The sequence below is a fragment of the Thermobia domestica genome, chromosome 16, assembly GCF_964235325.1.
Source record: "Thermobia domestica chromosome 16, izTheDome1.hap1.1, whole genome shotgun sequence".
In the NCBI taxonomy this organism is placed as follows: Eukaryota; Metazoa; Arthropoda; class Insecta; order Zygentoma; family Lepismatidae; genus Thermobia; species Thermobia domestica.
The window spans coordinates 133,704,804-133,732,215 of NC_137469.1; the positions used below are offsets into that span (position 1 = coordinate 133,704,804).

Consider the following 27,412-nt stretch of genomic DNA (forward strand, 5'->3'; position numbering starts at 1 on the left):
AGAATTTTCGTCAAAGTCAAGTCAGTTTCGTAGAATACTCTGTGTATAATGGGACTTTGAGACAATAGTTGAAATTGAAGTGTGAAACGTTTTAAAGTCATAGAAAAATAAAACTGGGAGAAGGTTGTTTCAGCCTCTAATCGGGGCTACTTTGCACCGATCAAACGTAACCCCTCAGATAGGAAATTATTACTACGGGTACCTCCTGCCATCTAACTTTAGGAAAATTTCCTATTCAGGTAAATGTCGGGATGGATTTCTTGTTGGAAAATAAATTACGAAAAGCGGCGGATTCAGAAAAATAGTTTGAGAGTGACTTCACACAGAAAGACTTCCTTTATTTAGAAACGACTAGACTTTTTGAAGGGCTTGAAGCGTAGACGCATAGGAATGACTAACATCAGAATTTTGTAAAAAAGAAATCCTGTAATTTGGGTGAGCTTCAGCCTGAAAGCCTCAAATCCCGTAAATCTTCCACTGATTACGGTTGGGATGATATTCTTGGATATAAAGAGCAACCAAGGCAAATCAGATCTCGAAGATTTTTGCTGTTCTTGAGTTGCCATTTTTGTGGGACATACTAAACTATCAGAACGTGGTTCCTATGTCGGTACCAGAAAATACATAATTTTCTTTACAAATATCAATAATTCGTACTAAGTACTGACACCGGTACCGTAAGTCCAACCTCAATATTTGTAGACTGCATGCAGTTTTGTGTAGGAAGTGAAATGTATCAATAGAAGAGAGAAAACACTGCACAGAAACATTATGTTCGTATGCTGAAAATACTTTTTTGTATGTGTTGCAAAGTATCTTCAGCTATCAGGTTACTTTGCAACAAAGTTTATATGAAATGAAATGAAATGAAATTTTTGAGTTTTACGTTCCACGATTATGCCGGATATGCTCAAGGAGACGATGATGATGAGAATGAATGGAATAGTAGAATGAAAATGTGTGAGAAAACGGGAAAACCCCGAGAAAAATCACACACAGTGTTTCTCCAACACAAAGCCCATTTAGCACGTGCTGGGATCGATCCAGGAACTTCACGCAGGAGAGGTCAACGCTCCACAACTGAGCTACCACGTTCCCCAAAACACAACCTCAGAATATATTTCATATAGAGTAGAAATAACAATATGTTGTAAACAAAAAAAAAAAAAATGGCCGGTCTGAAAGGCATGTAAGCTAAAAAATTACAATTGCTACTCGATTTGTTTACTAGCATTGTTTAATTATCTACGGTACTGAACATCGCAACACCAACATCATTATGTTATGTCACATCCTTTCAAAACTATGAAAACTGCAAAGTACCTGCTTTGCTTCGTGATGTCCGAAGAGTAAGACGACTGAAGGCGAAAGCAGGCAAGTGGCATACAAATTTATGATGTTGAAGGCATTATTTTTCACAGCTATGGAGAAAAGAGATAGAAACAATAATAACGAAATCTTTGTTTTACGTCCTACGAATATGTTATGTAGGCTGACGGTCACAAATGAGTAATGAAAATTTATGATCTTGGAATACGATTTGGTGGAATAATGAGGGAGAAAAATAATCATTGATTAAATATTAAATTGAAAAGAAATAAGAGCCTGACGCTCAAATACTTATCTATCCGGCACCCATCTTGATCCCTCTAAAATATCATGAAATGCTTGATTGATTCTAAACACAATAATAGTAATAATAAACACAGAATATATAATTTACGCACCTTGAAATGTAGAAATTAATGGTTGTAATTCCCAGCTTTCCAATAGACCTTTGATTTCTCCAAATGAAGATTCGGATATCTTGTTTCTTCTCAAGCAATAATGGGTTACAATAATCAGTTGCAGTCCAAAGCCAAGTCACTAAGTTAAGTATGAATATAAAAGAATTCATTAGTTAGATGCATACAAAATCCTACGCATGTAAATCCGAATCTACTTATTAAATTGTAAATTTAAACAAACTAAATTATACTACAGATATAGTGACATCAAACATATTAAATAAGATATACAGGGTGTCTCAAAAGTCCCCTGACATAGGGTAACTCTGTTATTATCCGAGTTATAACAAAATGTCGGAGGGGAAAGCATCTCCAAATATGATGTGTCCAATCTAAAGTGAAGGAATTTTTAAAATCGGATGACCCCTTTGCGCTGTACACTCTTTATGCGCCCAATGTGAAATGAAAATGCAACGGTGCCATTTACCTGGACCCACAACATAAGTGAGTGAAGTTACTGTCTTTTACGCGAACATGTTGATGGCCAGTCTCCGTTTCAAACAGTAACTTCATTCACTTATGTTGTGGGTTCAGGTAAATGGCAACGTTGCATTTTCATTTAAAATTGGGTGCATAAAGAGTATACAGCACAAACATCTCGTCCGATTTTTTTAAAGTGTTCACTTTAGATTGAAAACGTCATATTTCGAGATTTTTTTTCCTCTTACATTTTGTTGTAACTCTGATAACAGAGTTACCCTATGTTAGGGAACTTTTGAGACATCCTGTATACATCATAAGAAGTTCCTTTCTAAATTCTACACGGATGTGGTTAAATTGAATGTGAGGTGGGTGATACACATTAGGCCTTTTGGGAGTACGTCACACGGACGACCGTAATTTTGTGTTCAAAATTTTTATGAACTGGTGGGATATGTGATACATATGGCCACTTGCTAGAATTTTCTCAGTATGTCAAATATGCAATCAGATTTCATGCAGCTTAATTTGGTGGAAAGCTATTGCCAATTGAACGTTACATTTACCTCTTTCTTGCAGATGTTGAACCATGCCGTTAGCACGTGAGGAATGGATCGAAATAATCAAACTGTGGGGCGGGAGGAGTATATGTGCAGTGGTTGCCGATTGCAGAGTCATCCACAATGTGACTCTGTGTCACATGTTTCAGTGTCACAGTAATTAACTAAATTTGAGAAGACGGGCACATTCGTGAACATACATCGTAGCGGTTCAAACTCGCGGGACCTTGTTCCTTCCCCATTTTGAACCGGTACATGAAAATGCCATTTACTCCATGTTTGCCTGCGCCGATTTTGAAAATTCCTTCACTAATCGATTTCTCCCGTTGAGTACTACAAGAACCAGTTAAAATCTCGCGGGCCCTTTATTCTTCCCCATTTTGAACCGGTACATGAAAGTGCGATTTTTTTTCATGCTTGCCTGCGCCGATTTTGAAAATTCCTTCACTAGTCGATTTCTCTCGACGAGTACTACAAGAATCAGTTAAAATCTCGCGGTCCTTTTTTCTTCCCATTTTGAACCGGTACCTGAAAATGCGATTTTCTTCATGTTTGCCTGTGCCGATTTTGAAAATTCTTTCAGTAATCTATTTCTGTCGTCGAGTACTACAAGAATCAGTTAAAATCTCGCGGGCCCTTTTTTCTTCCCCATTTTGAACCGGTACATGAAAGTGGGATTTTTTTTCATGCTTGCCTGTGCCGATTTTGAACATTCCTTCACTAATCGATTTCTCTCGTCGAGTACTACAAGAATCAGTTAAAATCTCGCGGTCCTTTTTTCTTCTCATTTTGAACCGGTACCTGAAAATGCGATTTTCTTCATGTTTGCCTGTGCCGATTTTGAAAATGCTTTCAGTAATCTATTTCTGTCGTCGAGTACTACAAGAATCAGTTAAAATCTCGCGGGCCCTTTTTTCTTCCCCATTTTGAACCGGTACATGAAAGTGGGATTTTTTTTCATGCTTGCCTGTGCCGATTTTGAACATTCCTTCACTAATCGATTTCTCTCGTCGAGTACTACAAGAATCAGTTAAAATCTCGCGGTCCTTTTTTCTTCTCATTTTGAACCGGTACCTGAAAATGCGATTTTCTTCATGTTTGCCTGTGCCGATTTTGAAAATGCTTTCAGTAATCTATTTCTGTCGTCGAGTACTACAAGAATCAGTTAAAATCTCGCGGGCCCTTTTTTCTTCCCCAAGCCAATATTTTTTTGTATATTTTGAATGTATTCAAGTATGGAACAAAAGTATTATATAATTCCCTTAGTAGGCTTCCCAACTTAATATTTTTCAACTTAAATTTTAGTTATTTTAATTATTTATTTTCTTGTGACTCAATATTTAATTGCAATCGTTCATTGGGGAGAAGGGTGGCCATTCTCAAATATATAAATATAGTATTCTTAAAATTTATGTGTCCTCGTACTATTAGTTTCTTCCACTAGACCTGGAAATTGCAAAATTAATACCTGGAAAACCTGCAAAATTCAGGGAAATTGAGTTCCATATTTATGTATGAACACTGCTATTTACAATTTTTTTTTTTTCGAATAGGGAGAACTGTACGAAAGGGTGGTTTGAGAATAGTATAACAGTAGGTTTCTGGGAGTGTTGTTCGAAATGAAATCTTTAAGTTTTACGTCCCACTATTATGCTGGCTAGGCTCAAGATGACGGGGTGTTGTTCGGTGGGGGTCAATGTTTTCAATTTTGGGTAAAGTCGCTAAATAAGGGGAATTCGACCTCAACGATAGCGTAGGGTGACCATAAAATTTTCAGTTAAAAACGGGACAGGTTCTTGCAACACTAGACTTTTAGATCTACCTTTGTTCTTATCAGTGCCTTGATATCAGAGTTCCCCCTCTCTCTCTTCGTTACAGAGCGGGTACTTATGAAAAAGGAAAGACACGTTGAAGTTTGTTTAACACACAACCAACTGCTAAAACCTCTGCTGCCTTTCGAACAGTACTGCGAACTATAGAGTATGTTTAATATAGGGATTTTCAGTTCAATTTTTGCCGCTTTGTTATTATTTAATACTTTTAAAAGGAGTAAAGGTACTGGGTTTGTTATTTACTTCTTTCATTTACATAAAACGGGACGAATACTACTTTTTTCCATCTACTGACGGGACGGCCGCGACACGCCCCTAAAACGGGACTGTCAAGGTCAAAGCGGGACGTATGGTCGCCCTACGATAACGACAAAAAAAAATCCAATTGGAGACTTTTTTGGGTGATTTTTAAATGACGATTTACCTACTTACACATTTAGCGACTTTTTGCTGCAAACAAAATGTTCATCTGTAGAGAAGCATTATTAGTTCAAAAAAGTTTTTACGTTATTTTTTTCTGTTTGTTTGTTTTAATCCGCGCAAGTGATGAAGAGTTTGGAAATACAGCGTACTCACTACTCCACAATCCTGCATTGTTATGTTACCCTTGCCCTCTAACGAAGAATAACTACAAACTTGATGTCCTTTAGTTCGCAGAGTTTCCGTTGAGAGACACACGTAATACATCATTACCGATAGCAACAAGATTAGCTATAGATGCGTGAAAAAAGGCGAAGAAGGTGTTTGTTATATTTGTCCTCTGGGGTCTTTTAATTATTCTGCACTTTTTCTTTTACAAAAAATTGCTTAACGTAAGTACTGTAGTGTTAATTATTTCGGAACTATTTTGACCACAACATGAACAAAAGTACCCGAAACAACCTGAAATGATCCCTGAATTAAAGGATTGGTTGCGCCCTGTTTACAAAGATGTGAATAGAACCAGCGGCGCAAATCTGTCTTCAACATTGGGGGGGGGGAGGGGAGGGTAAGACCGTTACCATACTTTTTTTGGCGATGTCCAAAATACTTATGAAGTTGAAAAACAATGTTGTGGAGGATCAGAGTTGTCTTTAGCGTTAGGAGTCTGCAGATTTGAGGCTTATTCTGGGGGACATCTCACGTTCCTTTGTAGCAATCGGACAAAAATCATCAAATTTCTCCCAAAAAACACATTTCAAATCGGAGTATTTGGGAGAAGTCCCCCTCAGTTCCAAGATTGGAGGGGACATGTATCCGTCATCCCCCCCCCCCCGGGATTTATACCAGTGAGTAGAACATATTGTTTAGTTTACATCTACAACTTTTACAATGCTTATAGACAATGAATTTCTCGATTATTTCTTATAGCGACTTTTCACCCAAAATTGGAGTCGTCACCTCTCGTTTCGCAAACTTATTGCCAACATTTTAGAAACTGGCTGCGGGGAGAGCTACAATGGATGATTCAAGTTATTTCGTCGCTTCCGCTGTGAACCTAAGTACAAGATTCCAAAAGTCACATTTTTTTGGTTAAAAACAATATGTCTGCTGGGTGAAAGCATAGACTGGAATGTGTTGCCTTTCCTACCTTATCTTTAATCCCATAGTAGCTCCTTTCCCAAAGTTAAAAAAATGCAATTCTTCCTTTCTTAATAGTACTTATGACCCAAAGTATTACGTAAGCATTGTATGTTACTTATGTAGCTCACAGAGCCGCAGCTATGGGCGAGCAAGCAAAGCACGTGTCCCGGGCGCGTGGTTGGAGGGGCGCCTAAAAGAGAGGTTATATATTAGTACTTTTCCTGGCGGTATTTAATACTTTTCATCAGAGTGCGAAATCATGAAATCAAAGTGAGAGGAAAAAATGAAATGAAATCTTTGAGTTTTACGTCCCACGGTTATGCCGGTTAGGCTAAAGGAGACGGTGATTATGAGAAATGAATGAAATGGTGGAATGAAGTAAGTGGGAGGAAATGGGAGAACCCCGAGAAAACCCACGCACACGGTGTTTGTCCACCACAAGGTTCACTTGGCGGGGCTAGGATCGAATCCGTGACCCCAAGCACCAGAGGTGAACGCTCTACCACTGAGCCACCGCGGCCCTAAAAGTGAGAGGAGACTGGAGAAGTGAAGAGAGAGAGAGAGAGACAGAGAGAGAGAGACAGAGAGAGAGAGAGAGAGAGAGAGAGAGAGAAGAAAACGCTCGCACTTTTACACTTCAAAGTAAATTAAGTCATTTATTTTTTCTGTCCCCCTCCTCCCCCTCCCCTAAGTTCTACTGTCAAAGTAAATAGCTAAAAACACTCCCAGGCCAGAAGCGCATCTACGTTGGAAATTTGATCGAGATCGGTCGGTCGGTGCAAGAGATTAAGAAAAAATGAAATGAAACCTTTGAGTTTTACGTCCCACAGTTATGCCGGTTAGGCTAAGGGAGACGCTGATGATGAGCAATGAATTAAATGGTGGAATGAAGTAAGTAGGAGGAAATGGGAGAACCCCGAGAAAACCCACGCACACGGTGTTTGTCCACCACAAGGTTCACTTGGCGGGGCTAGGATCGAATCCGGGACCCCAAGCACCAGAGGTGAACGCTCTACCAATGAGCCACCGCGGCCCCCGGCCGGGAATCGAACCCGGGTGTCCCACGCCAAAGGCGTGTTCACTAACCACTTAGCCACGAGGGAGCTCATCTGTGAGGCAGTGTAAACCCCCCAAAAATGAAAGAAAATAAACGCACACTGGATGTTTGCGCAACTGAGGATCAAAACATTCTCAATGGAGTATGAGAAATAGTAAACGTCAATCAATGTGTGCTTTTGCTTATTCATTACTTCGTTAATACTTAATTCCTTCTAGAAATAGTGAAACAATACTATGAAGAAACACTAATTAAACTAATAACAATTACGTTGTATTTCTTACCATACCGTTTTTACCACCCATAGAATTTCAACCTAGGACTATACTGCATTAGTCACGCCGTAACGAAAGCTGAAATTCAAAGACCTGGCACTCGTAATTGTTGAAGCTGTGTTGTAGCTACCTGTATATCACGCGGCCTGCGTTGGTACTCCTCAACATAAATACGTCACAGCCCAAAGCCAGGAAACATCACAAACAGAAGACAGGGGCACAAGCAGTGCCTGACACTTCACGAACTCAAACCCACCAAGACTCAACTCAACATGACCTTCAATTACGTTCTAGAAACCAAACCAGTGCTAAGGCACAAACTCACCAACTTCCTATATGAAAACACAAGAAAAAAAATCTAACGTTTTGGTTCCAAAGTGATGACATAACAATAATACTAAAAAGGTTTTAATTTTCAGTAACCCAAACATTAATTAACTAGGGAACATAACAAAGCAAAAATAAATAAATAAAAATAAATTAAATTAAAAAATAAAAACCTGACAAGTAAGCTCTCCCTAACTACTTTTTTTTTTAATTTCTGTGAGGCTGTAAAATATGTCAATATCTTCGTAATATATATATATATATATATATATATATATATATATATATATATATATATATATATATATATATATATATATATATATATATTTCATTGTAAACAAGTTCTTTAAACAAAAGAAAGCTCTGAGAGCGCTTACCTCTGACGCGGTAGGTCCCTGGTTCGATTCCTGCTCCCGACAAATAGGCTTTTGGTGAACACTGTAGGTGTGGTTATTCTTAAGACTTTCCAGTTTCCTTACATTTTCTTGATTCCACCATTATCATGTATCTCATCGTCACCTTCTCTCTTACATTGATGTACAATCATGGGGCGTTAAAGTAAAAGAAAAAAAATCTTGCAAATATCCTAGTAAAAATGAGTTTTCTAAACTACACTAGTGGCCCCGCGTAGCGTAGTCGCTAACGCTCTCGCCTTCGGTGCGAACGGTCCCGGGTTCGATCCCGGTGGGGGAACTCGATCGAAAAAGTATCAAAAGATTTTAAGTCCAGCCATCCTGAATGAGGTTTCCTTGGCTTTTCCTCATTCACAGCAGGCAAATGCCGGAGTGGTACCTAACATATAGGTCCCAGGCCGTTTTCTTCCTTCCCAAATCCAAAAATGAAAATGAAATCTTTGAGTTTTACGTCCCACGGTTATGCCGGTTAGGCTAAAGGAGACGGTGATGATGAGTAATGTATGAAATGGTGGAATGAAGAAAGTGGGAGGAAACGGGAGAACCCCGAGAAAACCCACGCACACGGTGCTTGTCCACCACAAAGTTCACTTGGCGGGAGCTGGGATCGAACCCGGGACCCCAAGCACCAGAGGTGAACGCTCTACCACTGAGCCACCGCAGCCCCATTTTTCCCCAATCCATTCTTCCCTTCCTTTTCCCGGATAGTGTGCTCGCCGAGGGAAGTCATCCCTCATGTGTGACGGGCTAACAAGGCCATTGATGCCGAAAGCCCAGAAATCTAAATCCTAAATCTTCACTACACAAGGGAATTTTCGCGCTGAAAACGGTTTATTAGCAATTATGTTAAGCAGCCCTGTAGTAAATCTGCACCAAGTAATAAATCGTCACATATAAAACGGAATGAATAAACACATAACAATTATTTTGCTACCTTGAAATGTAAAATGTTTCAAAACATTAATATTCAAAGATTTCTCAAAATTCAGATTCACCCATTCCATTGTCCTCAATCATTAACGAGTTTTACAATAGTAAGAATTGTATTCGTAAACTACATTACTTACTTAGTACTATATTAAAGCAAGTTACACTAAAAGAATATATAATTAATGGAATATTTAACTAAAGTAATAGTTAACTAGTGTACTTACCCAAGCATTTTTTTCCTTCCTCTCTTCTTTTCCGTTTGTAAACAACCTCGTTTCGCAAGCAAAAGACGGTAGTTCAATGACGTCAGCCATGGCGAAAGAAAGAGGTGTCTATAGGCGGCCTGGATCTCACACACAGATGGACGTATATAACATATAGCTGAAGTATTTAACATACGTATATGTATGTAAAATACAGAAGATTGTTAGAAGTCAGACATCCTGCAGCGACATGATGTAATATCTAAGCGGGTAAAAGGCAGTACCTGTGTAGCATATGGATAAAGTACGCTCCGTACAGATTTCCTTAGTAAACATAACGAATCCTTGTATTTGTACAATATACCGCTGTCCGGATAATGGATTTTTCTCAGTGTAATGCTCGAAGTAGGCTATACTCTTGTATGATATACTCCGACACTTCTTTTCATTTAATTTTCATACAGGCATCTTTCATATTGAGTTTGTACCTAAATGTAAAGTTTCTAATTGGATAGTACCTTGAAAATTAATATGCAAAATATATAGGCTACAGGAAGTAGCGCTTAACATTTCTCGTTTCGAGCACTGGATATAGAAGAAATGTTTTAGATAACCAGGGGAATTGTAATCTTAAAGCATTGAATAAGAAAGAGAAATCCGTTCATCCTAATTCGAACACCCTTATTTGCGTGAAAGTATTTTTGTAATGTAGAGACAACAAAAATCGTTCATGGTTCTTTTGTTTTGAAATCATTTTACGAGTATTGTTTCAAAACCGAAATTCAAATTCGGAATATGAATCAGAAAATCGGTTTTGGTTTTCGAAACTGAAAATCAGTTTCGACTTTCAGAACCGAAAATTGGTAGACTATAGATTTTCAAAACCAACAAACTCTTTTTGAATTTTGAAACTTAACTGAAAATCAGTTTTCAGATATTCGAATATTTTCAAGAAACCGAAAATGTCATAAAATGTGATAAGCGCTAATTCACACATAATTTTATCTTTCTATTTTTAAGTCCATTTTTCTTGTTGAGTGTATGTGAGCTTAGTATAATGTTAGATCTACACATGCGTGTCCACCGGATAGTGTGTTTCTGTGTAAGAAGAACAAAAATCGTACAAAGTTTAATCGCAACACATTTTCTTTTCATCGCAGATTCTTCTGGGCTATCATCGTCCTGGGTACTTCTCTAATCTCGTTTTACCTAATCCTAACAAATTGGAATCGCTACCAGGCGTCTCCGACAGTTATTTCGTTGGACTTGAATTATCGCAAACATAACATCAGCCTACCAGCATTGACGTTTTGTATGGGACACAGACTGGATGAAATCAAAGTACAAAAATACATCCAAAAGTAAGTAATCAAAATAAAAATTCAAGGAAAGTCAAATGTGTGCAATTTAAAAATACTTAATATTATTCCATAATATCATTGTGTCATAGTAGTTTACTTCTGGCTAAATTGCTAACGTTCTTGGATACGAGGTGTGATCAAAAATACGGTAAATAATTATTTGAAACAAAGTAATACGCTTACATGGAATTTGATTTATCTCCTTCAAAGCACTGTACTTGGCTAGCAACGCACTTATCCCGACGTTGAATCTATGACTGGAAGCGTTTCTGAAAGAATCCTTTTGGAAGGGCGTTAAGCTGCTTTGTCGTGGCTCTCACAATGTCAGGAATGGTGTCAAAACCTTTTTTCTTTAAGCACGGTTTTAATTTTGGGAAGAGCCAGAAGTTGCATGGTGCTATATCCGGAGAATACTGTGAATCTGGACAAACAACAATATTTCTATCGATCAAAAACTCCTGTTCGTCAGTCGAAAACGGGGAACGAATTTCGCACCCACTCTTGTCATTTGCAAATCGGTGGTTAAAATGCTTTGCACTGACCCGGAGGAGATGCTAAGTTCTTCGGAAAGCTCTTGAATAGTTATTTGCCTGTTTGAACTAAAAATTTTATCCGCTTCTTGCATTAAAAAAAAAGTTTTCAGAGTTACAGCATTATGGCCATGCGTCAATTTCAAGATTTCATGAGTTTCTGTGACACTTGTCTGCAACTTAAAACATATTTTAGTATTAAAACGTTGTTCGAAATTTATGATGCGCGATAGACAAGGTAAACGCAACCTCACTCTAGCGTCTCTGAACGCTGACTGACAAGTCAAAACGTGTTTTGACCCTTCAGGAGTAGCTGCTAAAAAAAATCATTTACTGTATTTTTTTAGCACACCTTGTACATGGAAAAATAATGAAAAAATAACGGATTAAAATGAAAAATTAAGGTTATAAAAATACTAAGTTAAACTAAAATGGAATGTTGTAGAAATAACGATTAAAATTAAAATTAGAAACGTCAATGTTTCACTACTACCCAATGTGACTTGTCTTGATTTGGGAAAGTTAATGTATAATTTAACGGATAAGATTAATTGCGTTGAAAAATTAATCCAATGAAATTTAAAATTAAAAATAACAGATTTTCACTACTGTGCAATGTGAATTGTATTGATTTGTGAAGAATGTTGAATAGTTCGGAAAAATAATAGATTATTATTTATTAGAAGTTACTTTTTTAAAACAAAACTGATAACACAGCCACACACAAAAAATAAAAGTTCTTTGTACCGAACCCCAGGGTATGAAATCCATATATTTTATTACACAAGATCCAAATTTCGAAAACTTAGGACGATTGGCCGTGTCAATTTTGTTTTATGGGCGAAAAACTTGAGGGATTTTGGATAGGGAGGACTTAACGTTTTTCACCCATAAAACTAAAGTGACACGGTCGATCGTCCTGAGGTTTCGAAATTTGGATCTTGTGTAATAGCATATATGGTACCCTGGGCTCAACTGCACAGAACTTTCTTTTATTTCTGTATGGCTGTGTTAGTGTACTCTTCCTATGCAATATCACTGAAAGGTTACTCTCATAACAAAAAATTGACAAGCTCAAGCGTTCTAGGGTTTCGAAATTTGAATTATGTGCAACAAAATACATCAAATCCATAACTTGGGATCCGCCGAACAGATTTTTTTGTATAGTTGTATTATGTGTATTAGTGAGGTAGCTCAGCACAGAATTTCAAGAGAATGGAACATGCTGGATAGAAGCATCAAAATGTAATCAGGCAATGTACAGGGATCCAGCTCTAATTTTCTGACCGGCGCCAAGCAATATAACCACTCTAAGAATTATAAATAACATTTTTGTGAAATGATTTATGAAAAAATACAAAAATATGAAAAAAGTGTTTACTCTTTCAAAACTTGTGGTATTTAACCAAAATTCTTCTCTTTTTGAGTTTTTGTTTCAGCATGGTTTATGACTATCTGATACATTATGAAGGTTTAAAATGAAATAAAATAATTCCAATCACTACAGTATTAAGGAGTAAAGCAAATTATGAAGGTCAGCTCAGAGAGTTATACTGGAATAATGTCCTACTGCTGACAATTAAACATGGAAAGAGAAATGTTACATCTATTAAATCAAATTTCTTCACTAAAAGTCATTCCTTGGTGTCACATTAAACCATCCAAGCTACTTCTCACATCGCCAGCTACATAGTTCGGTGCACCTCCAATGCGCCTTCTTGCATGAGCATCGCCCTCCACATGTGGCACTTTTGCAAGCACACTTGATCAGTTCACTGCAGGTCTTCGATGCAGCAGACAGGTTAGACCACACAGGATGCCAGGTCTTCGTTGCACGATGTAGAGACCACCCAAAGTCCTCTGGGGTTGGAGGATTCTGCTCACTCTGATCACTGGTCACCCAAATTCCTGCTTGGTAGACAGCACGCAGTGTATGCTGTAGAAGTGCTTCTTGTGTTGGGGGAATGTTCTCCATTGTCCTGTTCTTCTGGGGGAAGAGTTCCCTAAGTGCTTCATTTACAGACTCCAAGTTTCTTGTCTTGTTGCATATGATCACGGTGAAACGCTCAAGTAACTGAAATTTCTTGCAGGTCAGGGTCACAGTCATGAAATAATGTTTCATGATGCTATTAAAAGCCTCTGTCACTTCCCTATAGACATGCCATGCCTCCCATGGCGATTTCTTCTCTTTTCCATAAAAAGCCGAGGTTGAATCACAGCCTGTGTATCTGTGAAATATAGGCAGTGCTGTTGACTTCTCTTTTCCCAGAGCATGGCTTATGGTATTAATATCCAGGAATATAAAGTCCTTCTCAGTTCCAAGGGCTACCCAGATGGTTGCCATTGGATGTCGGCAGGTCAGGGAATGGTACTTGCTTATCAGTATGACAACAACATCTGTATCTACAGTTCGTACCAAACAAGTAGTGCATCCCGTGTCAAGTGTATCTTTCAGATGAACTTAATCAATAGTATCTGCCTCTTCATGGTCACATATTGGCATGGAATGGTCTTTATCTCTGTTGATTACCTATGTGTTCTCCTTGATACTGCTTGAAATGTAGCTGTCCCAGACCACATCAACTCTTTTGCACGATTCAAGCAGCTTCAGAATGTGGGAGATGAAGATGCAATTAGCGTAGTCACTGGATGTAGTGACGTTGGTTGAAGGAAGCAAATGCACAATAGCAGCACCATCGAGAATTTTCACATCCATAAATAGTGGAGGTTTCCTCGTCTGACAGTTTTGTAAGTTTTCCATAAGGATACTAATAAGGTCAGATTTTTCTTGGCGCAGTTGTCCGCTTGCAGATAGAGACGGGGGCTGCAGATGATTTTCATGTTTGAAGAATGTTCTCATATTTATATTTCTATTCTGAGCAACTATGCACAGACGAGGAAAGAGGGACACATCATCTCTTAGCAAGGAAATATCCTCTGACTGCTTGCATTTTTCCTTGGATCGAGACCTGAAAAGAGGCAATTTGTTCTTCTTAATAGGCTCATGGATAGATTTCTTTTTCTCAGTGATGACATATTTGATGTATGTGTTGTATTGATCCTTGTCCACTTCTTTTATGGTACGCACAGTGTTGATTACTGATTCGTCAAACACACGGTGTGTGTCAAGTGCAAGCAGCTCATTTCCTTCATCTAGGAATCTCGTTGATAACTTGACTAATGCGCAGTGTTTGTTCATGAAATGTCTTCTGTGCAGAGAAACCTTCTTCATGGTGCTGATACTCATCTTCTGTGATGGAGATGTATGCCTGCTCAAACTCTGTGACAAGGCGTGCCTGCTCAGGTCCAGCAATCATCCACTTCTTGAAAGCCTGTGGATTTTCTGTTAGTCCTACTGCTCCTCCAGGACCTTTCACAATTTCATTGTTCTGTTCATGAGCTTGATCGATTGGAATGCTGGAAACCTTTGGGCAGTTTTTTGCACGACCCAGTTCCCTCTGACAGCAAACTCCTCTTTGATTGTTGAAGGCAGGCTCTCCATGTCACGAATATGGATTGGTACCCATCTGGCATAATTTTGGTGAACAAGTGCAAAGAACCAACGTGCCAGTGCTTGCAGAGCCTCAACATACAGCGAAAAGTCTCTTTCTCGGTGAGCACGGATGAATGCCAGTACCTGGAGTTCAATCTTCAGGATGGTGTTCCAGTACTGGAAAGTTGGGCTATTTGTTAGCATACTTTATTTCCAGTCTTCTTCTGTCCTTATTTAGTTGTTGCACCAGCAAATGTTTGTAGGTAGGCATCATGTTGCAGCTTGGATAGAGCTAGAGCACTTACTTGGTGTGCATGTCTCGTTCTCTTTAGGTGAGATGCCTTGAGAAATGATTCAGCTGTGCCAACAGAGGCTATTCCTGCTTGGGTTATTGCTGTTGACCATCCAGATCCATCTAGATAGTCTCCAAGGTTCTTCCACACTGCCATCTCCAGATGTAGTCCGCCAAACATGACAACATACTTATATTCACCGTACGTTGTAGACCAATGCCACTGAATGAACTTAGCGAGAGCATATAGAGGAGCATCCAATGCTATCACTGGAATCTGTCCAGGGTTTAGGAATTGTGTAGATTCACGGACGGCATCCATTCCATACTTTATCATTGCAGGTGTTGCTGCCTTCTCAATGAAAAGAGGTAGAAGTTGAGTGATGGAAGCTTCCACTTCTTGAGTTGGACTTTCTTGAAACGAAGCATGGCAGGCTGCTTAGGCTATACAATCTCCCTTTACCAATTCTTCTTTTGCCAAGAGCTGACTAGGATGTTCCAGCCATTTCTTTTCTTGGTCGTATATCTTCCTCAAATTGATTTGCACGAATTTTATATCACATGCCAGCTTGGGAACAGTCAGTGATGCTTAGGGAAGTGCCACAGCTGGAACATTTATGAAGCTGTGTGGTAGCTGGTGGATCTTTTCCCTCTTGACATCAATGTTATTCCTTCTTGGATGTGTCCTCTATTTGGTATAGTTGTTGACTGGAAGAGGCTGATACTTGTGCCATGGAAGGAACCTTTGGCAGTTGTGCTTGAGTGGTTGTAATCAAGGTTGTCTAAGACCCCCACAGTGAATAAACCTTTGCGTAGCTGAACAGTACATACAGATCCTTTTATTTTCATGTTCTCGCAGATACCAGTGGCAATTTCATTGTCTACTTGCAGGATCCTGTCATAGCTGACACTGATGCCCAGTTGTTTGGATCTTGTTTGTATGTGTAAACTGAGGCCGATGTAGAGTGGAATGGGCGGCTCACACTTTAATGAATGACGCATTTTGGTAATTTTGGTTCCTTGTTTGCCATTTGGGTCCCTATGGTATTTTTGCAGTTGAAAAGGATGATTTGGGAAGCTGTGAGACAGGCTTGTGAATCTGTAGTGTCCTGGTATTTTAGATCAGTTCCTTTTATCAACATTGTGATGAGGGATTTGAGTTGGGGCGGAACAGACTCTTGCTGACAATCACTGGGAAAGTTCCCATCGAAACTGAAACAACTTGAGGTGAAGATTTCATTTCGTACAATCGTAGCAGCCTTAGATAAAATCAGAGCATCTCTTTCAAAATCCGGCTTTTATGTCTGCTTCAACATTTGCTGCATTCCTTGTTCAAACACAAGAATCGTTTGTTTTCCATCATTTTGCTCTTGTGCATGGGGGAAGTGATTCAAAACTTGTTCCTTGAAGCGACCCTTCTTGATCTCATTGGTAATACCAAAGTCTGAAAGACGTTTCTCCAGAGGTGTCTCAGTAAGGCAAACTTGAAGCAGAACGTACCTTATTCTACCTCGTTTTCAATAAGTGTGAGAAGTTCTACAAAGGCTTGAGCCTGGAGCTTCTTCACACTCACAGTTTCATCACAAGCACATTCTCTTTGTCTTACTAGAGAGCGATGACGATTCCGAAAACCAACGAGACAAACCAGATGATACTTTGCCTCCAAAGCAATAAGGTCACCACCTCCTTCAATCCTGTCCATTAGCTCTATATCTTCCAGTTCCCTGACCATAAACTTTACATTATCATCTGTCCCTAGAGTCCTGAATTCATGCAGGATTCCATCTTTCTTAGTGCAAAATATGTAGCTGGCCTTATCAAGTGAGTGGCGTGGTCACCGGCGCCGGTCTTTAGGGGTATCATCTCTTTCCCTCTCTCTTGCTCTTTCCAGTCTGTTTGTATTGAACTTTGAATGAAATGATTTGTGCCACTGTGCACGATTTCTAATTAGGTCATCCACTGTCATATCACTGAAGAATTTCAGTGGCACTGGTAATGCTTTCAGCTTAAGGAGCCATATCTAGAGAACCTTATGTTATAGAGAGGTTATATTGGTGTTGATCAATACCTAAGAGGATGGTAAACATTTTGGTACCAAATAATAACCGATGGCCACTGTCCAAGTGGTCACTGCTTTGGCCAGTGGCAAGAAGTTGGTATTGTACCAAAATGTTTATCATCCTCTTAGGTACTGATCAATGCCAATATAATCTCTCTATGAGTTACTGTTCTCGAGATATTGGCCAAAAAATAGTTCCGATTTCGGGGGATTTAAGGAGTCATATCTTAAGAACTGTAAGTCATAGAGAGATCATATTGGTGTTGATCAATATAAGAGGATGCTGATCATTTTGGTAACAAATAGTAACCGGTTGCCACCGTTCCCCAGATATTGCCCAAACAATTCGAATTTCGAGAGATTTAAGGAGCAATATCTCGGGAACCGTAAGTCATAGAGAGATTATATTTTGCGAATTTGTGCAAGAAACAGAAGAGGGTGCGGATAAAAAGATTTAATTTTGAATGTAGGAACACTCATAGTTATCCTTGCCGCTCCATTATTTTAAAGTTCGTTCTGGCAATGCTCTTGGAGTATTCTCAACTGGTATTTAATGAATTCATTTGCAGAATGTTTGTTTTCCTATAAACAAGAGGGATCTTTTCTACAGAAAAGAAGTGGTAATTCGAGGTTAAATTTCTTTCGAGAAAATGAAGGCTTCTCCTTGATAAATATGATTATTTCTTTTCAAAAAACCGTAAAAAATGTTATTTCTCTTAATCAGAACTCTTTGTGGACTTTAAAAAATCTAATATGTTACTCATACTCAAGAACTAGAAATCTGGCCTACTTGAAAATTTTCACGATATCATTTACAACAGGCTTTTTGTAAATTATTTCACGCGACACTAAATATAATACAAATACTGAATTGAGAAGTTCAACTTGTAAGTACCCATAATTTTGCATCCATCCCTCACAGTGTGGATGGACTATTAGCATCATAGTTAAATATTTGGTCTAGGTTTTGATAATCACAGTCTTTGTTAATCAAGTAATCCTGTAAAGTGGATGAACAGTTGAACACAAATGTAAAGCATGAACGTTGATTAAGGATGTCGCTTGTAACATGTTAACAGTCAACAACTGAGTTCCCAGTGAAGTGCAAAGTTATAAATTCGTGCAAATGGAAACAAGTAAAGGCATCAATATGTTCAGGAGGAGTTTCGAATGGAATGGACTGCTGTAGAATCCAGTTAAGCAATACTGTTTTCATCTATTTAATCACAAAATTCATATAATGTAATTATAGTTGTCATTGTGGACAGTTCTTCGAGGTACAGATTTAATTGGATAGTCCGATTGCAAATATTCTCCCACATCAATTGATACGAAACTGCTGCCGCACGTGCTGTTATGCTCAGAATCAAAAGATTCACTTTCTAATAGCTCGTATCTGGAGACGGAACTTTTGAAGTCACGAACAGTATTTGTGATTGTATCGTACAACGCCTCGCAAAGTTTGAACACTTTGTAATGTCTGAAAGATATCTTTTTGTAAACGAATATTGATCGAATGTCTTCAAGCCTTCGGAGTGAGCAAAAAGCAATATATAATATTCGAGAGGCATCTCTTTGTCGCCCATATCAATGAAAATTTTCGGGAACATATTGCCTTCGGATGTGTGAATGTGTGAATCAGTGCCGGATTTACGTATAAGCTAAACAAGCTATAGCTTAGGGCGTCACTCTCATGGGGGCCCTCCAAAATTTACAGAATGTATATTCCCAAAATATAAGATAAAAGACAAGTAAATTAAAGCTTATACATCAACAGTATTTTGTGTTGTGTAGGCTCTGTAGACTCCTATGATGTAAATAATAGGGCCCCTCTTGCTATCCTGCTCCCAAAAATATCACTAGTTTGCTCATTTCTGCATATAGGGTGCTCTTCATATTGGTTGCATGACAACATATGACATGTATCGGAAGACAATTTGTTATTGGCAAATGGTAGCTGGACACATAAAAAGGCCCCGTTACCTTTAATAGTTTAGGGCCTTATCAAATGTAAATCCGGCTCTGGTGTGAATAGTCAGAACGTAACAAACAATGATTAGAACTTCTCGTCGAGAGAAAGTTTTACCAGATTTGCTCCAAGTTCTAGTTATTAATGAGGTCATTATGGAATTGCTAGGGAGTCAAGGGCCGGGCACTTAACATGTGCCAGCTGACATGCCCATTCTTACTTAAACTTGAGCTTCAATGCCTTTGCAAGTGCCACTAATTAGCTTAGCGATCCCGAACACTATGGATTCGACATTAGCATCGACCATTTTGGACTTTTATTTTTCATCGCTTCTCATTCCCATGCCAATGGAGCTCAATTTAAAGGTATCGAGATATCACTATTCATCTCAACAGCCCACGGATATTTGTAAATTCGACACATATATCGGACAAATTATACTACTTTTACATGTCATCTCCTCTCAGTCCTCTAGAGATGCTAAGCTTGTCTTGCCCCCATAGCACGGTATCAGGAGTATCATTATTCATTTCAGCGATCCACAAAACTATGAATCCCACACTAGCATCGTTTTTCTTAAATAATAATAATAATAATAATAATAATAATAATAATAATAATAATAATAATAATAATAATAATAATAATAATAATAATAATGCATGTTTATGAAGCAAATATTGTGTTCTTTTTAAAGGTCTCATTGTCTCACACCTAGATCCCTCTGGTCATCTGTGAGCTTTCGGTCAAATCTTCACCAACAGAAAACTTATGTAGATATCTCGATTATTATACAGAGCCTTTCTTTCTTTGTTGTTTCCAGGACATGGGGAAGTGTGTCCGAAGAGAAACGCAAATACTACGATTTGGCTAACATATCATACTACAGAATGGCAGTGTTCAAAAAATATGAACATGATTCAACATTACCACAAAAAGGTTACGCTGAGATTGTAACTCAGGTAAGCGAATCACTCTTTATACTTAATTCTTATCAAAAATTAATATCCTTGGCTTGTTATATGAATAGAGTTGCGCACGAGACGACAGTATAGATTTTATTGTCTCGAGAGTTTGCTGTGAAAGTAATCTCTCGTCTTAAAATGTATCTGCTTCTGTCTTGTCTCGAATCTCATCACGAACATTCTGTCTTGTCTCGCCTCATGCACAACCCTATAAAAGAACTTAAACCTGACATGGAGCTGAAAAAAGTGCCCCTTATTCCATGTGAAAGAATTAGGTTTCTATGGCACGATATTGTTCCAATAAATACAGGAACTGAATGTGGTCATATATTTCTAGCACTTCCGGTAGAGAATAGAGTAGAGTTGGGACATATTCTTGAGACACTTAATTGATTTTATGAAACTACTCTTCGTTACCTATTATTCCTTTTATTCAGGGGCGCACCCACGGGGGTCAACTGTATAGAGTTGGCTGTATAGAGTTGGATGGATGTCAGGATCTCTGGGGTAGGCAACAGTTACGGCCCACAGCAAATCTCTTTGCGTGGCTTATGGAGCTGGAAAGAAACGGATTGAACTCAGAACCTCTCTCTTCCGAAATCGAGGCATGATAGAGACCTGCACGGGCCGAATACTTCTGCCCGAGCTCAATCCAGCCCGAATGTACCTAGGCCCAGCCCGGGCCCGAAAAGTTTTGGAGATTTTCGGCCCGAGGCCGGCTCAGCCTGATAAGTTTTTTAAAAATTTTTGGCCCAAGCCCGGCCCGGGCCCGATAAAGTTTAAAAGTTTTTGGCCGGATCCCGGCTCGATAATTTTTTTAAAAAAATAGTTTGAACCCTAATGTTTCTTATAATTTACTATTAAACTTGATCTAATCCTCAGAAACATTTTCTAAATTCTGGTTCACAATCTGACGCTTGGCTCCCAAATGGTACCATTGCCTCCTAGAACTTTGCCTGTCATCGAGAGAACAAAAACTCCATTTCTTGTAACAAAAATCTAACTTAATCGATTTTTAGCATAAAGTGAAGGTGACAATATTGTTTAGCGACAGGAAAAATTTTCCCACCCCTTCTTGTCATATTTTGGGTTCAGTGAAGGTCAAGGTCAGAGCTCAATTTATCGCGCAATGCCTGCAATCCTCTATAGTGAAAGTGGAGCCGGTAAGCAACACAAACTGTAAATAGCTATTGCATTCTTTGTAACATTTTTCACGGGCACACTTCTTCAACGTTTGGCTTTATTCCAATTATCGTTTAACGAAACTCAATAATTATTAAAGAATTGCAATTAATCGGCCCCAGTCCGGCCCGACCTGAAGAGAAATCAGTGTTGGCCCGCCCAAGCCCGGCCCGTGCAGGTCTCTAAGGCATGGAATGAAGAATTAATTTGCGGAGTCTGCTAATCAAGAACTCGTCGGCGAACGTGCAGCACCTTGGTATACCATCTGAAAACGACCCTCGTGACCTCAAAACCCGAAGTTATATACTGCTTGCTGTTCTTGGTTTTCAGGTCACGAGCTACTTTCTGTAACTAAATTTTACTTAGGAAGTTAATTTTTAGCTTATGTTCCGTATCTTCATGCAGTCACGGAAACGTTTACAACGGTTTCTTGTTGACTTGTAGGAAAACACAGGCTTATTTTGTTCAATATTGGATTTAAACTTTTTATAAGTTTTTCATTCGGTTCCGTAGTATTTCGTCCCAGTAGCGTTTCGTCCGAAGACAAAATCCGTAGCATTTCGTCCCGGTGTAGTAGCGTTTCGTCCCAATACAAATCCATGGCAGTTCGTCTCGAGCTACCGTTATGTTTATTGATTAGTGAACAGACTAATGAGTAGAGTTTCTTCCTGTAACCCACACTGGTAATGACTCACACGTCGATCAACCGGTAATTCTGAAACTTAATCTAGGTGGCAGCACAGCCGGATAGGCCTACTAGGCACTTCGAACACTTGCTAACGAGCGTTCTCCAATGAAAGTTCGGGATTCAGGATGTGTGCTGCCTTACCTTTTAGAAGCCAACAAAAATGGAGGAAGGATGACTATATATTCACAGTATCACAGAAGATCACGAAAAACTAACTGAAGTTTTCATTACTTTGTTGACCAGTGGTTTGAAAATCCACAAATATCAGTTGATATGTTGAACTGCTACCAAAGACGACACCGAACAAGTAACGTTGTAGAAGATTGGAACCATCGCATAAACCCAGTTAGGGTAAATCACACCCCCGAGTGAAAGTTTTGGTTCTATTCTTGAAAAAAAAAAAAAAGAAGAAGAAGAAGAAGAAGCAGAACGTTCAGATGCGAAGCTTATGAAGATGAAGTTGAATTTAGAAGGGGTGAAAAGGAAGAAAAAAATGTTTCCATGGATGACAGAATAATAAGAGCAACTGAGTCACTGGAAAAGTCAGGAGATATCGGGAGCTTTTTAAGAAGTGTCCCTTACATAATCCTTATAGATTAAAGAGAAAGGAAAGCCGTTAGGACTGACATATGAAAATATTGGACGAAGCTATTGATAGTGAAGAATATACGAATATCATTTAATAAGTAACAAAGCGCTGGCTGCAATTATATTTTTGGGACTCGGCCTTAAGTTTTAAGGCCGAGTGCGGTAATTCCGTGGATTTTTTAGTTTATGAAAATTTTAAAAAATAAACCATGAATTAACCGCGCGGGTAGTGATGGGTAAATTTCCGGGAAGATATTTTTCGGGAATATTCCCCAAAATGGGAATTTTCCGGGAATTTATGTACAATCACAAGAAAAATGCATTCTATTACTATATTATGATTCCAAACTTAAATTCGTTTTTATATCACAGTATATTATTACTGTTGTCCCCAGGGGAGTCTTTAGAATGTATATTCTAAACGATGTTATATTATTTTATTAATATTTTATTATAATTAGAGAGTACGCAAAATGACTATTTATTTACAATATGTTCTATGAAAGTAAATATGTTTCAAAGTCCACATACTTTCAAAACGCTAAACAGTTTAAATTTACATGTTAGTGGATTTTCTAAACTTCTACTACTAATATTATAAACATATTAAATTTTTAAATGTTATAAACAAATTAGGTTGGGTAACTGCCAGAACACACATGTCCCACCCTTTAGTCAACATTTGCGCATAAAGATGTATGTTCACAATATTTGCAAGATACTTTCCTGTCTTTATAATTTTGAATGTAACATTGCCACACACGACTTTTCTTCCTGCCCATTTCTCGAAATTCGTGCGTTAATTTCCATATAAAAGAAGTTCGAGTACCTCTTCAGAAATTCGAGACATAGAAAGGCGACAGACAGATGTCTATTACTAACGGTGGTTCAGAGTTTATTAATAGTACTTCATTTCTATTTCTACATAATTCTACATTACTTTACAAAATGGTCTCTTTCCATCATTTGCAAATTAGTACTTTGGTATTTTTGGTGATTGTTTAGCTTTGGCGGGTCAGATTTTGCACCTACTTTTTGCGATTGATTTATGGTTTCATACGTTACATTACGTTACCAACATTAAATTTAGGCAGCATTGCCGAGCGAAGGGGACTAGCTGCCGAGCGAGCGTCAGCGAGTAAAGGCGGGTTAGAGCCCCGCAGGGCACGTGATTTTTTTATCTTCGTTACCAACAATTCACTTTCTTTTCTCACATAAATCACTGCGACATACCTTTACGGTTTGTACAAATCTCCTACTACCCTAAAAAAAGTGTGTTCGATACTTTCTTGACTACTTGAACACTACTATCAACTCATTTCTTCCGTATATCATCCTACTTTTTGCTAGTTTTGGCCCCCCAATACTAAACAATTACTCCACTTTTTAGTGCAAATGCAAATGGAACTTAAAAATCACATTATAAGTTATATAAAGTACTGTCAAAGAATCTTAATTTTTTTAACCTCCAAATTCTTTAAAACCCATAATATATTAGTCATAATATATTAAAAAAGTAATTAGTCATATAGTTCTTATAATTTGGAAGGTAAAGCAAAGAAATGGAAATAAATTCTTTCCCGGGAATTTATAGGTCAGGGAAAAAACCCAGGAATATTCCCATTTTTTAAATTCCTTCCCACCAGGAATATTCCCACTGCCCATCACTACGCGCGGGTCCATGAAATTCGTGGGTTACTTATTACCCCTTTCGTATATGTTGAGTGCCAAGCTTATACAGCAGGCGCACCTCTGTCAGAGAGGTGCCAATAAAGGAGGGAACGGAGTCCAGGCTTGTGACAACAGTGAAGCTTATCGCACTGTAAACGTAATAAATGTGTGTGTGTGTTGTGTGTTTGTGAGTGTAACGACTGGACGAAACGTTACTCGAAACCTAAGTTTCGTGTTCGTGCAATTGGGACGAAACGACACGACACGTGGTGGTATTGGGACGAAACGATACTGGGACGAAACGACACGGCACGTTTCATTCTTCCAGTGTATATTGTCCTGACCCTAGGAGATCATGACACAGGGATGTTAGTTAATTAGATTGTTGGGAAACATTTTGCTAATATACTTTGTTCGCCGCCTGATGGAGGGGATGGTTGCCTTTTTATAGACCAGACCGCCTGAGATTAGAATGGTTACTTATCTTTGTTCCTATGTCGCTAAAGGGACCGGTTTACCTACTTCCTCGCTAATTGTCCTTTGTTGTACCGCCCGGCACAGCTGTCGAAAGCGACTGGCTTACCAGCGTTTTCGCTGATTGTCCTTTGCTGTCCTGCCCGCTGTGTGATAATGAGACTTCGGATCGATATGCACTAAAAAACGGCAAAATATGCAGGCAAATATGCGCTAAAAATCACGAAAATATGCACTGAAAATATACAAATATGCACTAAAAAGAGTAAATATGCATCAATCAAAAGCTAAAGTTAAATGAGGACTTTTATTATCTTTAGGGGAAAAAAGTTGTATTACTTGAACCACATATACTTGGTGTATAACTATGATGCATTCATGCTAAAACACAACTATGTAGTTTTCGGTGTTTTCCGGCAGAAACCTTCATTTATAAGACAAAATATTACTGAACATTGAATATGTTCCTTCCGTGTCACGGATCGTTAACGGACAGTGTTTCAAAGAAGCATTATTACTGGTCGATAAATCTGGAATTCCTGTATCGTTGTTCCCAGGAACACTTTATTTACATTAGTCAAGAATTTTATGCCAGAATTTCTCGCGTCTATTGACTGTGCGTTTCGAAGAAATGTTTATCTGATTGGTCTTGGTGGCGTCTGTTTCGTTATTGAATCGAACAGCTCAAACGCACTACAAAGTCCTAATCATCGCTCTTTTAATCTCGTTATGATCTTTGAAATTGAAGTGAAATGAGTATTGATAAACGCAAGGTCGCTTTCAGCTCCGCAAGTGTCCAAGGCTTCCTGAATTTGGTTTCTTCGGGTTCAAACAGCTCACAGTCAGTATGTGAAACTAAAATATATCTACTTATATATATATATATATATATATAGTAGGGAAAAATTTTTGTCCACGAGCTTTCACGTCGAAAATGGCCTGAAACAAGGAGATGCGTTGTCGCCATTATTATTTAACTTCGTTTTGGAATACGCTATAAGGAAAATCAAAGATAGCAACCAGGGCCTACAGTTGAACGGTATTCACCAGGTTATGGCATATGCTGATGATGTAAATTTAATAGGGGATGATAGGAGAACAATAGAAAGAAATGCAGAGATCTTATTAAACGCTTGCAGGGACATGGGTTTAGAACTACATGCAGAGAAAACTAAATACATGGAAGTGCGTCGGGACCGGAATACAGCAAATTATGGATGCGTTAAAATATTAAATAATACTTTTGATAAAGTGGATAGTTCAAATATCTAGGATCAATACTAACAGAGGAAAATCATATTCACGAAGAAATTAAATGTCGACTAAAAGCAGGGAATTCGTGTTACTATTCGGTTCAAAATCTCTTGTCGTCGCGAATTCTGTCGAGGAATTTGAAGCGTAAAATATACAAAACGATAATTATGCCTGTTGTTCTGTATGGCTGCGAAACAAGGTCACTTACTCTGAGGGAAGAACATAGACTGAAAGTATTTGAGAACAAGATCCTGAGACGAATATTCGGACCCAAGAGGAACGGGAATGGGGAATGACGGAAACTTCATAACGAGGAACTAAATAATATATGGTCTACCCAACATTGTTAGGGTCGTCAAGTCTAGGAGGCTTAGGTGGGCGGGTCATGTAGCTAGAATGGAAGAAAGTAGAAACGCTTTCAAAGTTCTGACTGGAAGACCAATCGGAAAACGACCATTAGGAAGACCTAGGCGCAGATGGGAGGACAATATTAAGATGGATCTCGCAGAGATCGTAATACAAAGTAGAAACTGGATGCAGTTAGCTAAGGATAGAAGTCAGTGGAGAGCTTTTGTGAACGCGGCATTGAATCTTCGGGTTCCATAGACCATAGAGTTAGTTAGTTAGTTCGTTTATATATATATATATACATTTACAAATAAAAAAGAATACGCCATGTATCTGTGCAGAAAGAATAAATATACTCCGAGAAGTAAAAAAAACATTTCCGGCATAAGCGTATAATAAAATCTTCCTTTCAAAAATGAACAGGATTCACAAAATTTTTTCTTTGAATACTTTAAAGTTAACGAAGATAGATCTATGAAAAAAATAAATAAGGTACATACATATAAAAGACATAGTAAGATAAAATGTTGTACATAGGCCTACCGTATTCAATTACAGTATCTATTTATGCTACAAATTAATGCACATAAAACTTCCAGTGAACAAAACAAAGCCTACATACCGTTTCTAAGGCTAAGACAAAAAGTAGATGTTATGCTCTTTTTAGCGCTCCTTCCTCTACTTTTGGCTTCTTTTTGATCTGTTGTGTATATTATGCTCCTTGTTTCATGTCTCTAGACCAACTAGCAAACGAATTGGTATTTCGGAATAACTATGTAAATTGCACTTTGTTCAAAAACTCGCACGTTATCTAGAACTTTATATGACGATGGACTAAAGGTTAAATATGTAGGGTAACACATTTAACCTTTACAGACCTTTACGAAAAACTTTACAGACAAGGTAGTTCATATACCTAACCTCTCACAGAATGTCTAAGAATTTTCTAAACGCTGCATTCCGGAAATTGAAAATTTTCTTTAAAAAGTGTATTTTAACATCCGTTGTTCGCAGCACAGGTTTCAACTAATCAAGACAATTTAACACTTTTTCTTACCTTTAAATTCAAGGGACCGTGAAATATTTCTGTTTAAAATAAATTTCCGTTTAGTAAGGGGCCTGTTGAAACAGTTTTTACTATATTAAAAGGCTGTATTAAAATACCTTA

General features: G+C 38.3%; 2 protein-coding genes across 2 annotated transcripts in view; both read left to right on the plus strand.

Annotated features, from left to right (window-relative positions):
* Nucleotides 1–10,647, plus strand: part of LOC145673430 (uncharacterized) — a 573,733-nt gene extending 563,086 nt beyond the window's left edge. Inside the window, exon 7 of the mRNA XM_081743130.1 lies at nt 10,531–10,647. The gene's annotated coding sequence lies outside the window, so the exon portion shown is untranslated. The remainder of the gene's footprint in view (nt 1–10,530) is intronic.
* LOC145673429 (sodium channel protein Nach-like) overlaps nt 10,600–27,412 on the plus strand; it is a 429,808-nt gene continuing 412,995 nt past the window's right edge. The window contains exons 1-2 of the mRNA XM_081743125.1: nt 10,600–10,731; nt 19,898–20,036. Coding sequence (XP_081599251.1) covers nt 10,685–10,731; nt 19,898–20,036 — 186 coding nt within the window. The 5' untranslated portion in view covers nt 10,600–10,684. The remainder of the gene's footprint in view (nt 10,732–19,897; nt 20,037–27,412) is intronic.